Below are 2271 nucleotides of genomic sequence, written 5' to 3'. Positions count from 1 at the left end.
TGGTCTCAAACTCCTGGCCTCAAGTGATCCTTCCACCCTGGCCTCCAAAAGTGCTAGGGTTACAGGTCTGAGCCAGCACACCTGGCCCTTTGTGAGGTTTTCATATCACACCACAACTCTGATGACTCCAAGATGAAAAAAAAAGTAGTTTGATTGAGGGTCCCCTTGGCATTTCCAGAGACATGGTGCTTGGGCAATAGAGCAGAAGCAAGGGTTGAGGAGAAGGGACTGGAAACCAGATGGGAAGTAGTCAAATTCTTTCTGATTAGAACTTAGCTGGCCACTTTCCGCTCATTGGTGCTTGGTGCAGAAAATTCTTAGAAGCCCAACGTGAAGTAGTAGCAACCTGGTTCATTCACCCTGAGATCTGGACCACCCTCCAAGTCCAAAAGAAGCAACAAATCAATCTGCAGCATTCAGCTTTGCAGTTCACCACCGAGGCTCCTCCTAAAGACGCTAAGCTTATGTGATTCTCAAAGAATGTCCTTGGGAAACTGGAAGTGGTGAGATCCACGCCCAATTTTCTACTGATAAAAGTGCCAGCCCTTTACCTGTCTCCTTCCATAGAGCGTCCTCAGGAGTGAAGATGCCACAATGCTGCACCAGCGTAAGGAAGACCCCAAAGCCAACCATCAGCTCATCCCATCTGCAGTGTGGCTCCCAAACCCCAACCTGACTCATTCCTTCTTGTCTCTACCATCGTTCTAACCTCTTTCCCTTCTGATCACCTCACGGGTGACTAAGCAGGCTGCCTGGGACCTGCCTAAACGGAGTCCGAGTCGGCAGGGCCCCAAATGATAACACCCTTAAACAACCCAGCCCTGCACTTCTCCCGGACTCTTCACATTCTCAGCCTTTCTTCTTTTCCCCACAGTTCTTATCTGCTGCATGACCATCTTCATCCTCTGGTGGTCAAGAGGAACCACAGGTAAGGACAAGGATAGGGAAGAATGAGGGAGGAGGAGGTGCCTTTGGGAACAAAGACTGGGAACTGAGTATCTGTTCCCCCTTGGATGCTCACCAGCAATGTCTGCCCAAGATGCTCCTATCAGCTCAGGACTGTGGCTGTGCCAGCCAGCGCCCAGGTGTGGGGACCGATTCTACAACCCCCAGGAGCAGTGCTGTAACGATGACACCATCCTGCCCCTGAACCGGACTAATCTCTGTGGACCCAACTGCACCTTTTGGCCCTGCTTTGAGCTCTGCTGCCCGGAGTCCTTTGGCCCCCCCCAAAAGTTTGTTGTGAAGTTGAAAGTTCTGGGTGGGAAGTCCCAGTGCCCCTCCGCCCCCATCTCCCGGATCTGTCCCAGTTAAACACCCCTAACTTGCCTGTGGCCAAAAGAAGGAAGAAGGGGTGAGCAATACTGAAAGGTCAGGGGCATGTACCCAGAGATGAGACTGGATTCAGGCCAGGTTCAATGAAAGCAAAGAAAACCTGCCTGGGCAGAGCCAAAGATGGTGTCTACATCAAGCATGATTTGGACAGTTTTATACTGGGCCATAGCAAGTGGGAAAATTTACTACTGGCCTGGGGATTCTGATGGGCTAGGGGTCTTGCGGTGGAAGTTCTTGGGGAGGGGCTAGCTAGGTCCTTTGTGGTTTTTGCAGGGGCAGGTGTGGGGCTGAGTTCAACCTACCAACGTTAACAACTCTTGTGACAGGGTTGATGATCAGTCTTCCAAAACTGCTTCTGGCTGAGGAGGGTCATAGTTGTCCTCAGTGCAAGGAATCCAGTGTTAGTAGTGAGGAAGGAGAAATAAATCTTATGCTTCTTAGCGATCCTGAGAAAGCAGCAGGCAGCTGCAGAAGAACTCCTCCTCCAAAGATAAGAACAAACTTTACACTGAGCTAAAATAGCCTTGGAAAGCAAAAGAAAAAAAGACTCTGTAACTAATAACAATACCCTGGTTTCTAACATCCATAGCCATAACTATGTTGCTGATATTGAACTGAAGGAAAAAGAAAGGTGTAAAAACTTTTGGAAAAAACCTGTTCCCTGGACGTCAGCATTTCAGGCCTTGAGGCATATGAGTTCTCCCCAGCAATTAAAGGTTCCTTCCTCTATATTGTTGGTGTAAGTGTCTGTTTGTTTTAATTTGCCATTTTCCTGCAACAGTAGGACTGTGAAGGTTTGGGGGAGTACATTGAGAGAGAGTTTGGGGAGTATTAGGGGAAAGTAGGAAAGAGTGTAGGTGCCAGTTCAGTTTCTTGGGAGGCATAGGTAAGTAGAGGTCCCATATAGAAAAAGATGTGTGTGTCATCGAGACAAGT

The 2271-nt window shown here is 48.8% G+C and overlaps 1 protein-coding gene across 1 annotated transcript; it reads left to right on the top strand.

Moving 5' to 3' along the window:
* The first annotated feature begins 594 nt into the window (after nt 1-594).
* LOC100966832 (insulin growth factor-like family member 3) lies at nt 595-1314 on the top strand. Its single transcript, XM_012811157.1, has 3 exons — nt 595-607; nt 875-928; nt 1040-1314. Exons 1-3 carry the CDS (start codon nt 595-597, stop codon nt 1312-1314), a joined length of 342 nt encoding a protein of 113 aa, XP_012666611.1.
* Nucleotides 1315-2271: the final 957 nt, after the last annotated feature.

This window comes from Otolemur garnettii, unplaced genomic scaffold (genome assembly GCF_000181295.1).
Source record: "Otolemur garnettii isolate 467f Iridium unplaced genomic scaffold, OtoGar3 scaffold00152, whole genome shotgun sequence".
In the NCBI taxonomy this organism is placed as follows: domain Eukaryota; kingdom Metazoa; phylum Chordata; class Mammalia; order Primates; family Galagidae; genus Otolemur; species Otolemur garnettii.
This window is presented reverse-complemented; position numbering and strand designations above follow the sequence as displayed.